At 37.1% G+C, this 12,542-nt stretch overlaps 1 protein-coding gene across 16 annotated transcripts in view; it reads left to right on the top strand.

The window, feature by feature from the left end:
• Positions 1-12,542, top strand: part of GPHN (gephyrin) — a 274,965-nt gene that overhangs the window by 82,130 nt on the left and 180,293 nt on the right. For 15 of the 16 annotated variants that reach the window (XM_066188296.1, XM_066188294.1, XM_066188292.1 and 12 more), the window contains exon 2: positions 4,140-4,218. In XM_066188296.1, the coding sequence (XP_066044393.1) occupies positions 4,140-4,218 (79 nt within the window). Of the gene's footprint in view, positions 1-4,139; positions 4,273-12,542 lie in introns of all 16 variants that reach the window. The other variant, XM_066188289.1, reaches the window with a different exon arrangement.

Below are 12,542 nucleotides of genomic sequence, written 5' to 3'. Positions count from 1 at the left end.
GATAAAGTGACATTTTTAAAGATCTACAGGGTTTTCAATTGTAAGACATTTTAAAAATAAAATTAAAACAAGGATACATTTTACAACAGATTATGACTGCCTCTACTTGAAGAAAATACTAGTTGGCCTTCGCAGTTCAAAGAACTTCTCATTTTAGAAATCAACAGGCTAATAGTCTATTTCTCTTCAGTATGGTCTCATTTAAAACCCTGCTAAAGAAGGCAAAGGAAAAAAAATCACATGGACAAATTTAGAAGTTCACAAATGCCAAGTGGGAAGGCTTCACAACTGCTGTAAATTGGATGTTTGCACATTAGAGTGTGAATGCTGATTTTAACCTTTCCATTGGGAATTTTGTATGCTGTGTAATTGACAGGTGAGAACTATATTCCCTTATTAGCTTCCCACCTCTGTTACTTCCTAGGCACAAGATGAGACAGGGGTCAGAAACAGAACATCAGTAATAGAAACCAGGAGCTGGAAGTAGGATGAATGTTGAGAAAATTGGAGCTATTGCTAAATCCTGTTTGCTGAGATACGTGTAACAGCTCATTTGGAAGTCAAACTGTTCAATGCATGTTTAGGGATTTTGCCTTACTGTGATGTTTTTCAGAATGTGTGTTTTGTTCAGTTGATGCCTGTGATATTTGTGCCAATATTTGGTGTGTTAAGAACATTTCTGGCACCTTACAGACTGTCATTGTATGTGCAATACTACACGGAGCAAATGTACTTCAGGGCGCTATTTTTGTTGTCATTTGCCATGTCTCTAAGGAAGTACCTGTGGGGGGTCTCTGCCCTTGATGTACATGTAGAGAGGAGCAGCTAAGGGTTCTGTATCTCTCCAAAAACTATCCACTCAACAATGCTTAAAGTACTAGCTTTTATAAAGTTTTTGAGGGTTAAAAAATAAAAATTTATTTTTGAAGCAAGAGAATAAAACCCTGTATGGGGATTGTATTCATATAGAGGTCCTATGCAAAAGTATCCCTTGACTGTGCTTCAAAGAGAAGTTAGGCGTGGCCTAACTCTGTCTGTCGTACAATTTATGGCTGTGATGCAAGTTTTCTTCTACATTTACTTCCCTCAAACCTTAAAGCACCATTGGTCACCCTGATATTTCTGCCATACCATCGCAGTTTCACTCTCCTGCTTAAAATAAATAGCTTGCATTTCAATTAGCATATATGTTGTTTTTTAACTATGTGCAGTGTTGATTTAAAGTTTTCTAAGCTGTGAGAAATAGAGTACCTGCTCTGCTTGATTGCTTCCACCTTGCATTTATTGCTGAACATTTGTTTTATTTATTTAGTGAGAGTTTGCAAGGATGTGAAGGGGCATAGCTGTGCTTGTGTGCAGACCAAGTGCTTTCTCCAGCCTATTCCAATGAATTATTTCCACTCACTGGAAGCTCTACTGTTGCTATCCATACTAGTCATTTTATTGGCAGTTATAGTCAAATGTTAGTATTAACTAAACTATTGGAATTCTTGATTGTTAAAATGAGGTTTGGAATTTTTTATGTTTGTCTGAAGCATCTGTGTTTTTTAAATCTGGCGAGAATAGTACCCTCATAAGAGACTTGCTTACCAATTTACAGCTTTACATTGTTCTAACTCTCCTACAATCAAAGAAGAAAACCAGGGAGACCAGGTTTATACATTTTTCAAGGTTTGTAGATATTTGATGTTGAATAGTCTTTTTAGCAAATGGTTTTATTGCCCAGGTCTGCTAAGTAGACAGAAGGTTTGTGACTTTAAAATTAATTCATAAAAAGAGTGTTAAAATATTGGATTTATGTTGAGACAAGTAAAACAAAGGCTGTCTCTGGCAAACCTAGGCATTAATTTTAAACATTTATTTGAAACACAATTTGTGTTTTAAACACCACGAGTTACAGATAAATAATGGCCAGTTTTATTGATAAGTTAATTTTATATTATCATTTTTCATTTCCCCTTTAAAAACTTTCAAGATAATGACACTAGTTTTTCCTCAGTTATCACTGTGATTGCTTTCCATGAGGAGACTGGAGGAGGCACTAGAGAAATGCAGTATGTTTAGATTAAATATTTAATGCTTAAAAGATGTTTCATTTGTCAGTAGTGTAAAAAACAGTGTAGAGCATAATTTTTATTCATGATGTATTGTGTTAGCATAGGAGATATGTTGATACATTGTCGTATTTATGACAAGACTGTAGGTAAAGTGTTCTGTTTGCTGTTTTGTTGCCAAACTTGACAAGAAGCAAATATAAACTATCAAATATCAATGTAGGTGAGAATTTTTTCTCCCAAAAAAATCTAGCATATAGTTGTTTGTGAGTCTGCTGATTTTGGAATTACTTCCTCTAACTGTAGAGTCAAGAGATCCACTCAGGGGTCTTGGGTTCAGTGTAATGGTGGGGATGGAAAAGTTCCCGAGGGCTCAAGCTGCTCAGTCAGAGCGTCTCTGGCAATGGGAGAAGGGCTTGTGGACTCAGTACAGGTAACTTTCAGTTTGTTACAGAGGCAATGATTAAGTTGTCATGGGAGGAGCAAGCTGCGGGTCTGGGCTTAGTTAGCCCAGGTAGCTGTTGGTTAAAATGAAGATCTGAGACAAGTACCTCAAAGACCAGAGACCCCTTGTGAAAGACTGACAGCTTTCAGGGATTGTGTGCAGTGAGCAATCGTTAGGTAGTGTTTTCAGAGACTGTGTGTAAGAGAAGCTTAGGGTATCAATTGGTTATTACAGTGTGGAGGTGAATGTTTTCAACACTTGATGAGTGCCTCTCTTACCATCATAAACTGTCAGGCTTTGTCTGTGGGTCAGGGCTAGTACCTGTTCCATCAGCTATGCCAGCCTCCTCCTCTGGGGTGCTTTCTTCCAATACATGTCCTTCCCAGCATGCTTAACAGGTTTCACACTTGTGAGATGCATTGCCAATGAGAGGTACTAGTAGAAACATTTTGCAGTTTTGTAGTACGTTAGGTAGGTCTGTCGCTGTATGTGTTGTAATCTGTGAAAATAATGTATTTTGGGAATGATTTGCATTTTTCTTGATGCTGGTGGTGCACATGAATACTTAGAGATGTAAATTGAAGAGAGTATTTTGCATTTAGAGAGAAAGAAGTAGGAACGCTTGCTTTTGCAGATGATTTGAAACACATCCCTGTTCACCAAATGTGAGGCTGTATTCTATGTTGAAAGATGAGCAATAATGCATTTCTTCATAAGCTTTGTCTCACAGATACCTTGCCCATTAAGGGAAACTGATCCTTACACTGATTTTTCCATATTGCAACCTTTGTGTCCTTCAGGAAGTTTGCTCTAGTCAGAAATAACGAATTCCTTTAAACTGATACTGTGTTGTTTTAAAAGTATTTGTACCACTACTCTTTTTCTACCTCTGAAATTGACTGTGGTGTTATTTAAGAGAAATGAGATGACTTTTGGGATTGAGGTACATGTGCTGAGCGACACAGCCAAGAGAACAAATTTGGAGTTTGAGGTTTACGACTCTTCTGGGTTTTTTTCTTTTAATTAGTGAAGAAAATGAAAGCACACTAATAGTCTTTTAAACTTCTGTGACATTTACTGTAATTTCAGTTATTACAGTAACTAGCTGCTTTACATGCACTTTATAAGTTATTTATAAGTTGCTTGAATAAACTTATGCTCATAATTACTTGTTTTGGTTATTACTCATGTTAAACATTTTTGCTAACCCATGAGTAGCTATGAACTTAAATACGTAGCAGCTCTCATTATTTCTGATTAAGTGTATTGATCAGTGCATGATTAAAGACTCTTAAGTGTATGGATAAGTGTATACCTCAAACACTCTTCATGTTTGAGACTTCCTGTGCCTTCAGGTGGACAAGTAGTGAGGACACCACCTGAAATTCATGCAGTTTATTTCTGCATAAACTGTGATACCGTGTTCTTCACTTTCCACTGAGTTGACTTACCTTTGAATTAGGTGGAACCTCAGTGAAAATCAGACTTTATATATGAATGTCCAAATTCCACCCAACACCAAAAAGCATTTTGAGTTAATCAAAAGAACTGTGTTCCGTTCTGAAATTTCCACCTCTTTTTTTTCCTATCTCATTTTGTTTTATTTTGTTTTGTTTTAATTTTATTTCTATTTTTTTTAGTGAGTGACAGTTGCTTCAGGAACCTTGCCGAGGATCGTAGTGGGATAAACCTTAAAGATCTGGTCCAAGACCCTTCTTTGTGAGTATCTGGCTCTTATTGCTAAGCAAAGAAAACCTTCTTCCTGATATCCTTGTGAGTAGTTTTGTAATTATATAAAGAAGTAGTATGATGAAGTACATATAATGCTCTAGTGGTTTATGCTTGCCAAATCGTTAGTCTTTATTACAAGCAGGTATTATTAAAACTACCTTGTTTTCAATGTAATTCTGTTCATGAAGTAACATGCAGAGAGCACATACAGTAAAGGGTGCAAGAGTCATCAGAGGTAACAGGTGGTGCATGCTGGTAATTCTATAGAGGACTTGTATGCACATTGTTGCCCCTGTTTTTTAAAGGAGGAATTGCAAATAAATTAGAATATTACTGGATAATTGTTGTTGTCAGTTACCTTAACATGTAGAATCTGTTTTCTTTGTATCTGATTTCATATAGCTGGTGTTGGTTTCTTCCTCTGCTGCCTGCTTCAATATAAGCATATGTGCACATGGTCTAAATTCTGCTTCATCTCAAGACTACTGGTCTTTATCTCAATATTGTATCTTTCTCTAAAATAAAATTCAATTTCATGAGCTCTGAGCCAGACTTGAAATTGTAGCAGACCTTCTGTGCATTCAGTTTTTTGTAGGTTTTTTTGTTCCTGGGGGGTTTTTTTTCCACTCTGTTAACTTTAGTACTAGCTGAAAATATTCTTGGTAGTGTGTGTTTGTACTACTTGTTGTCAGGGAGGGGAAAAAGAGAAAAAAACATCACATCTTTCTAGGATGAATGACTGTGTATTCCACAGTCAGCTCTAATGTGATGGTCCTGGATACTGAAAGAGCAGATTTTTTCAGTATTGTTTGAGAAGTAGTGAAAAATAAGGTGTATTTGGCATCTTATTTCAGTTACAAAAATTTATAGTAATTAAGTAGATGCAGAATTTATTTTGTCATGTTGCTACAGGTAAATGACATATATGCACATATACATGCATTCTTGGGCAATTTTGACAGAGTATATGTAATTGATGATTTATAAATCTGAAATGATAGAAGTAAAAAGGGCAAGTATAATTGTTGCTTGATATGCACAGAGTGAATGCAATAGATAAATTTTTAATAGTTACTGTTTAAGTGTTGAAGTTAAAGCAATTTTAAAGGTCTTCATTTTCCAAATTTTTCTGTTGAGTGGTATTTTTTTGAATAGTTATGGTTGGTTGATTGGCTTTGTTGATTCTTTTTTGTTTGTTTGCTTTAGAACTGTGTGGGTTTTGGAGCTGCAGGTGGGCTTACATGCTACTCCTAGTTTTGGGCTTGCACTTTTAGACTTTACGTTGAGAAGGTTGAATTGCTTTTGCTGTAGAATGATCATTTTCTGTATTTTTTACCAGAAGTGATGGAATCTTTTTATTGTCTTCCTTTACTGTAACTCACATGAATAATATTGTAATGAATTACTGTAATGTTCAAAAGAAATTAAATGGATTGCTCTTTCTTATAGCATAAGAAGCGTAAGTGATGCAATGTAGCCATTTTTGTCACTTTGAAAGACTGAATAAAGTCTCAATACATGTTAGGTTTCAAGGATTGCTTATGATACTTTGCTGTATGACAGATTACAGTGCAAGAAAAGTGTCCTTCTTCCTGCCAAATAATAGAAATGTATAGACTTGGGTTTGTCTTTCCAAATCGATAGTCTTGCTGTTTTATGACCGTGCACCTATTAAGAGTTCTTGCGAAGTGTGTAATAGTGTGAGTGAATCTCCAAAAGGAAGAAACCATCTAGGGCAATATTGTTCAACCCAGCCTTTTGTAGGTGACTCTTAAGGTCCCATAGGATCTGAATTTTTTGTAATGCAAAGGACAGCATTGAGATGAAGCATGAGCATGCCAGACAAAAGGATGTTTTAATCTTTTTTTGAAATAAAGAATAAAGTTTAATTAAAATCTTATGCTTATTTGGCTATGATTGATGCCTGTATTATTATACCTGGAATTGTAAAATAGCATTTGATTAATCCTCTTACCAGTTTAATATTTACACTTTAGGATATCTTTAGTGCTCGTTTGTGCTGACTCTAGATACACTGCCTCTTTTTCTTTGTAATCTCAGATGCAAACATTAGATTTACATAAAAAATTCTTATGCTTTCTCGGCAAACAGCTCTGTTCTTCTTTGTTTGCTACTCTTGGCTCTGCAACAGACAACTTCTCTTTTGTTATTGCAGAAGGCCTGTTTTTGGACAGCTGAACGTGTCTCTTTACATTGAAATGAAACTCTATAAAATAGCATTGTTGGGTTTTCTTTCATTAATGTTTGATTTATATCAATAATGCCTAGTTGTCAGAGTAGTATTTTTTTCCCCAGGTGATTTCCCAGCTGGAGCAGGACCGTAAACTTAATCTGCTTTCAGTTGTCTCAGCAATGCTAATAAAAGCTCTGCTACACAAATCAGTAGTTTGATCACCTATACTTGTATGGGATTAACTCACAATTTACTGTGTGTCAATAAAAATGAAAATTCTGCTAAAGGGAAAAAAAACCCAAAACACCAATCATATCAAATAAACCTGAAGTGAGGAGTTACAGATTGTGGGAGAAGGAAGCATGCAATAACTTGAAAATTAAATTTCATTTAGTGGTTAATTAGAGAAAAAAAATTAATTTCTTCAAAAAGTTGATCATAGTTCATCTGTAAAGGTGGTTTGAGTTAAGTGCTGTTTTTTTATTCACTGCAGATAATCATAGAATAATTTGGGTTGGAAAGGTCCTTTAAAAGTCACCTCCTGCAGTGAGCAAGGATGTCTTCAACTAGAATGGGTTCCCTGGAGCTCAAGGATATATCTGTTTATATACACTGTCCTGTTTTGGACACAAAACTTAGAGATCCAGAGGTGTGCAGAAGAAAAGAGGAGAAGACAGAAAATGTAATGCATGGCAGATTAATTAATTGAGGAAACAGCGTCAAGGGAGGAAGTATGAGTGTTCTACAGTATATAAAAGATTATTAAAGGGTTTGTTCTGTTTGCCTGGTGAGAAAGAATTAGTTCAGTTTATAGCAGACAATGTTGATTGCATAGTTTGAAAAAATTCTAAATGTCATTTGGTGAAGAAACTGCAATCTTTAACTATGAAAATCAAGGAGAGTTCTGCAGATTATAGTCTTCGTATTTGATCCTGTCTAAGTGTAGAGAGCTGGAAGGGAAAACCTTTTTTTTTTATTTCCTCCCTTTCTTCTTTTTCCTTTTCTTCTATGAAAATGTATGCGTTCTGGTTTGTCTTCTGTGTGATTAATACGACCGAAAACCAGATGGAACTTATTTTGATTTCTATAATGGTAACTTAATGTGGCTATGAGTATTCAAATCCCGTGATTTGGCTTAGATGATGCCCTGCCTATTTCATATTACAGAGGAAATTATTCTCCATGAGAAGACTATAGGTATTTTTCCATTCATTGTCTTAAACAGCAGAGCTGCAGAGAGCAGGTGCAATTGGAGAAACTAGGCTGCTGATTCTTAGATGGTGGTTCATACTTCATTCAGCTGAAGTAAAATGCAATGAAACAGCTTAAGATGCTAGCAAAGTCCTTTTGTGGGGAGATCTTTGAGGTTCTCTAGCAAGGCAAAAGGCTGGTGCTCAAGCAAAGTTAAACACATTGATCAGTTCATCTGACCCCTTGCTCATGAGCAGATGAATGGTCTGCACTCCTCTGTCTTCCTGTCCTTTTCCACCCTCAGTAGCCAATCTGTGCTCAGGAGAAAAATGGGTTTGATACAGTTCAATATGTCTATCACCTGCAACTTCTCCTGGGATTTTTACTACTGCTTTTCTTTTCTCACTAGAAGTTACTTAAATACACCTAAGGAGCGAACCATCAGATCATTAGAGTGTTAGGTATATGCCCACTTGCTTCAAGCAGAAGTTCTATGTATTGATGTTCCCAAGTTTTAATTCTTAGCATCACTTTATAAGATGTTCCTTTCAGCTCTAGCCTGTATATAGACATTAAGTTCATAAAATACTTGTCTAAACAGAAAAGAGGATGCTTTTATTCTTTTTGTGCAATTTAGTAGCTGAAGCTGCAGATAATCACTGATGCATTTGTTTTGGAAACATCTTCAGAGCTTCTTTGAGATGAACAATATCTAAGAGATTCTGAACTTCTTTCTAGGCAAAATCACATCACATCTAAACTGTGTTTCATGTCTCCTTCAGACTGATTATGAGAGCAGATAAATCTTAAATGTAAGAACAGGTAACTTTTGGCAGGAAATTAGAACTTGTTTAATTAAGTATGTACTACAGTGAAGAAAACATTGTGAGAAGAAAATGTTATTTACCCTCCATGCAATCACATTAGAAAGACAACCAAAATGGTAATAGGCCCGTGTTCAAAACTTGTGGATTAAGTCTGAGTTCTGTTTATCCATGACAGGAGATAGAAACCTCACAGAAGTCATGTTCATTCCTCATTGTATTTTACAGCCTTAGAAGGAGGAGCTAGGTAATTCTTCTGGGAAGCAGTTGCGAATTTGTCACTTAGAATTTGTTACTTAGGGACTGAAGATGATAAAGGAATTCTTGAGGAGCTCTTTTTTTTATTTTATTTTACTGAGTATGTAAGATATACTCTAAGATGAAACAAATACCTGGATGGATGAGGGAGCAGCAGTGGATGTTGTCTACTTTGAGTTCAGCAAGGCTTTTGGCACTGTCTCTCACAGCATCCTCATAGGCAAAGTCAGGAAATGTGGGTTGGATGAGTGGACATTGAGGTGTATTGAGAGTCAGCTGAACCTGAACAGCAGATCCCAGAGGGTGATAATCAGTGGCACAGGGTCTAGGCGAAGGCCATCACTGGTGGTGTCTTCTAAGGTTCAGTACTGGGCCCAGAATTCTTTACCTTAATTCATTGATTTCTTAGGTGAAGGGCAGATGACTCCTCAGCAAGTTCCCTGATTACACAAAGCTGGGAGGAGTGGCTGATACCCCAGAGGGCTGTGCAGCCCTGCAGAAGGACCTCAGCAGGCTGGAGAGATGGGCAGAACTGTCTGAAATCAACAACAGCAAGTGCAGGCTCCTGCACCTGGGCAGGAATAACCCCATGGAGCAGCACAGACTGAGGGCTGAGCTTCGGGGTAGCAGCTCTGTGGAGAAGGGCCTGGGGATGCTGGTGGACAACAAAGTGTCCCTGAGCCAGCAGTGTGTCCTTGTGGCCAAGAAGGCCAATGGGATCCTGGGCTGCATTAGGAAGAGCATTGGCAGCAGGTCAAGGGAGGGGATCCTGCCCCTCTACTCAGCCCTGGTGAGGCCTGACCTGGAGTGCTGTGTCCAATTCTGGATGCAATCCCATGCAATGTGCTCTTAAGGTCACCCACTGTGGTCCTTTCCAGCCTTACCCATTCTGTGATTCTGTGATTGAAGACTTGATATATGCACTGTTAAGTCTGTGGATATAAAACTTCCGTCTTCACACGGAGGAACCTGTCTAGTAGTTTTTGAGAAAAACTGGAAGTTTTGCTCATTATTTGAAAACTAGTGCTATATTCTGTCTTGCTGAAGGTTACAAATTCAGTTTGGTGAGGATACCAGTTCACACCCTCTCCCCTTTGTGCAGCCTTTCTAGTTTTTCAGTGCCTGTTACAATATGAATGTCATATCTGTTTCTTTTATTTAACTGCTGGTCTCAGTAATGCTGTGTAGAGAGGAAACATTTATTTGGTTATTCTATCCACAGTTACCTTGTTGGGCAGCAACCTTCTAGTGGGAGTTCATGCTCAGTTGTCTGTCCATTATTTGACTGTATTGATACATTTTCCCTAATAAGCTTACAAAAATACTTCTCTGCTTCTCTTGCCTTCTGAGCTCATCTATAAGCATCAAGTGATTTTATCAAGTTATCTTTATTAGGACGAATGGAGAGTCGTCTGTGGTAGCCCAGACTATTATGCAGAGAAGCAAATGCTGAGCATTACAGAAGTGCTGCCTATTTTAAGCATTGAATCTAGTGAAAAAGTTGTACTTGACAAACTTCCAAAGATCTGAGACTTACAAAAAGGAATTCATGACGATGAGTCTGATCTAATAAGTACTTCTTAAAGCTGATATACATAAAATTGGCTTGATGCTATCCTTATTGTTTCTCATTGATCTGGGAGATTGAGGCAAACCTTTATTGCCTAAAATCCAATTAGAGTTTTCATGTGCCTTAGAAAATTGTATTTGCCCTTCCTTCAAGATAATTAAAACATGCTTACGACCTTAAGTGGCCAGGGTTTCTTCTCTAGCCAGTTTCCCCACTTGGCTTCTCTGTAGTTCAACCAGCTTCCGTCAAATGTCTCACAGAGGATGTTTTGTTGCTCATTTGCCAAGTCTTTATTATAGCCATTCATATGAACAAGTCCCTAAATGTTTTCTCTGTTATTTGTACTTCAAGAAAAAAATTTCTCAACCTACAAGATTCCTTGGCAGTTTCTAGCAAAAATGGCTAATATTGCATGTGTTCTTTGGTTGTTTAAGCTTAATGACTCATCAACCTATAGGAACAACTTCATCTGTCTGAAGCAAACCCATAGCAGCAGACTGTGCAAAACAGAACATATGAAAATGTCTTCTTAAGCAGTTAGTAGCTTTCAACTCTAATAATTTTTACATCTTGGCCCAAAGTAGTCTCCTGTAACCTCTTTAAAGTTCTGTGTCAGCTTTGTCTACCAACAGTAGTTACATTCAGAACAAACATGTCTTCTCTTATCACACAGTTGCCAAATTCTTAGAAGGAAATTTCTTCTTTTCACTCTTGCAATGCCCTGTGGTAGCCTGCAATTAAGAAGTTTATAAGCTAATCAAGTAACTGCATTAGTTGTTCTAGAACTAGAGGCTGTGCAGCCCCAGTGCTGTGTCTGGGCTGATAAGTATTGTTGAGGGGAGAGGGCTGGTTGTTTGCATGGCAGCTGCATCTTGGGTGTTCCATCTCTCTTTCAGTTCTCGTACTAGTTTCAGAATTAAGTTTTTACTTCTTTGTGGTGCAGAGATGCACTGCTTCAAGCTCAATAGCCAGGAACCTCTATCTAAACAAGTTCAGGGATTTTCGCTGCATATGGGATCTGTAAGGATATATTTTGTTTGTTGAAATAAGAAATTTCATCATTGGTTGTGGAGATTTACTACTAGATCCTTCATTTTCAGATTTAAAGTTTCTTGTTGTTATTATTAAATGTACTTAAACTTTCATTTAGGAAAATAAAATGTTGAAAAATTTTTAAGAGTTCAAAAGAAAAGCTATGCCCTTCATGCTCTGTTTCATTATGTTTGTTCTCTGATCTCTGAAAAGAAATACATAGGACACAAGTTCAGAAATCTTGATCAAGTTTGTCTAGCCAGTATCACAGTTGAATAAAAGTTATCCCTGTATTTGTTTTAAACCTCCATTTTAAAATTGCCCACTCTGCTTCTGACTTCAAATTTGTGCCAATTTTTTTTATTTTTCCAAATACAATTTTTAGATTTTTTAATTGTCCTAATAACTTCTATTTTCTAATAGTACAAGAAAGAGCCTTAATACTTCCCATCAGCAGTCAGATGTTTTGCCGATTTCTGGGAAGCCAGGCCTCAGCATGCAGAAGAATTGCCTGGGAAGACAAATACTGCAATGTCTACTGTTACCCCTTTTCCTCCTCCTTTCCTTGAGCATTTCTTGCTGAGCACAGTGTTATGGTATGGAGTATCCCTTTGGTCGCATTGCTGGTTGTGCTTCTCCCCAGCTCTTGGTTCAACCATAGTGAAAACATCGGTGTGTTATCAGCACTGTTCAGCCACAAATCCAAAACACAGCCCTTCTGGTGCAGCCACCTGCTGTGACGAAAGTTAAGTCCATCACAATCAGACTTAGTCCACATATGAGTAATACTATAATTGTAATACCTTATGTAATGAAAAGAAAAATTTGCAAATAATTTTTGTAATTACTTTTTTCCCTTTGCATTTGGAAGGAATATAGACGAGCTTCCTGTGTGTCTGGGTATATTCGGGACCAGACCAGAATGACTTTTACAGAAGCAGGAAAATTGAGTATGTACCAAGTACTGCCACAGTCTCAGAATTAAGTACCAGAAGACTTCTTTCTGTAATCATTTGCACTTATGATTAACAAGAATAGATTGGAGTAGAATGTAAAATGTTCATTTGATTGAATATAATTTTACAGCCTGTCATTTGCTCTGGAATTTAATGGCATAGCAGCCCAGATTTCTGGTCAATATTCTATTTTTTAAAACAACAGTCCAAATTATTTTAAAAAACTTAATGTATTATGATAGGTATTTCCTTGAGAGATTATGCTGTACACCTCTCTGGCTTTGCGT

The sequence above is a fragment of the Chamaea fasciata genome, unplaced genomic scaffold (assembly GCF_029207755.1).
Source record: "Chamaea fasciata isolate MVZ Bird 193981 ecotype frontalis unplaced genomic scaffold, bChaFas1.0.hap1 SCAF_7, whole genome shotgun sequence".
Classification (NCBI taxonomy): domain Eukaryota; kingdom Metazoa; phylum Chordata; class Aves; order Passeriformes; family Sylviidae; genus Chamaea; species Chamaea fasciata.
The sequence above is the reverse complement of the archived record's forward strand: the minus strand, read 5'-3'. Positions and strand labels throughout refer to the sequence as shown.